Below are 961 nucleotides of genomic sequence, written 5' to 3' on the forward strand. Positions count from 1 at the left end.
GGCATAGGTGTGTTCAGGTGTATAGGCAGCTCGTGATAGTGTAATATATATATATATATATATATATATACAGGTGCTGTCTCCTTTCTCTTCTGTCTCCTCTGTCTCCTGTCTCCTCTCTTCTGTCTCCTGTCTCCTGTCTTCTCTGTCTCTTGTCTCCTGTCTCCTCTGTCTCCTGTCTCCTGTCTCCTCTCTTCTCTCTTCTGTCTCCTGTCTCTTCTCTTATGTCTCCTTTCTTCTGTCTCCTCTCCTCTGTCTCCTGTCTCTTCTGTCTCCTGTCTCCTCTCTTCTGTCTTCTGTCTCTTCTCTCCTCTCTTCCGTCTCCTCTATTCTGTCTCCTGTCTCCTCTCTTCTGTCTCCTGTCTCCTTTCGCATGTCTCCTGTCTCCTGTCTCCTCCCTTCTGTCTCCTTTCCTCTGTCTCCTCTCTTCTGTCTCCTCTCTTCTGTCTCCTCTGTTTCCTGTCTCCTCTTTTCTTTCTCCATATGCAATACTTATATCCCTGGGATTTATCTTAATTTGCTTAACTGTACATCTGTCTCTTTTTTGTTTCTTTTTGTCTCCTGTCTCTGTCTCTGTCTCCGTTTGTGTGTCTGTTGCTGCTTCTGTCTCCTGCTGCTCTTCTGCTGCTGCATCTATGTCTCTGCTGCTGTATCTGTCTCCTTTTTTGTCTCTGTTTCTTTCTCTGTCTCTCTTTCTGTCTCTCTGTTGCTGTCTCTATCCCTTTATATATCTTTGTCTCTTTATGGCTGTCTCTGTCTGTATCTGTATCTGTGTTGTGTCTCTGTCTGTCTCTGTTTTTTTTTTTATTTTTTTTTTTATCTTTTTTTTTTCTGTCTCTTTCTGTCTCTCTCTGTCGTGCATTTCTCCTTCTTTCCCTTCTATTATCACCCGCTGCTGTCTCCTTTTGTGCTGTACATACACCCCACACCATACAAACCCATCTGTCTCCTCCTGCGGTGT

At 44.0% G+C, this 961-nt stretch overlaps 1 protein-coding gene across 1 annotated transcript; it reads right to left on the reverse strand.

The window, feature by feature from the left end:
* Positions 1-222: 222 nt before the first annotated feature.
* EMH_0100600 (uncharacterized protein) lies at positions 223-483 on the reverse strand (the record flags this gene model as incomplete). Its single annotated transcript, XM_038022192.1, has 1 exon — positions 223-483. The coding sequence occupies one exon, from the start codon at positions 481-483 to the stop codon at positions 223-225; it is 261 nt and encodes an 86-aa protein (XP_037878046.1).
* Between the last annotated feature and the right edge of the window lie 478 nt (positions 484-961).

This window comes from Eimeria mitis, genomic scaffold (genome assembly GCF_000499745.2).
Source record: "Eimeria mitis Houghton genomic scaffold, Emh_scaff11694, whole genome shotgun sequence".
Taxonomy (NCBI): domain Eukaryota; phylum Apicomplexa; class Conoidasida; order Eucoccidiorida; family Eimeriidae; genus Eimeria; species Eimeria mitis.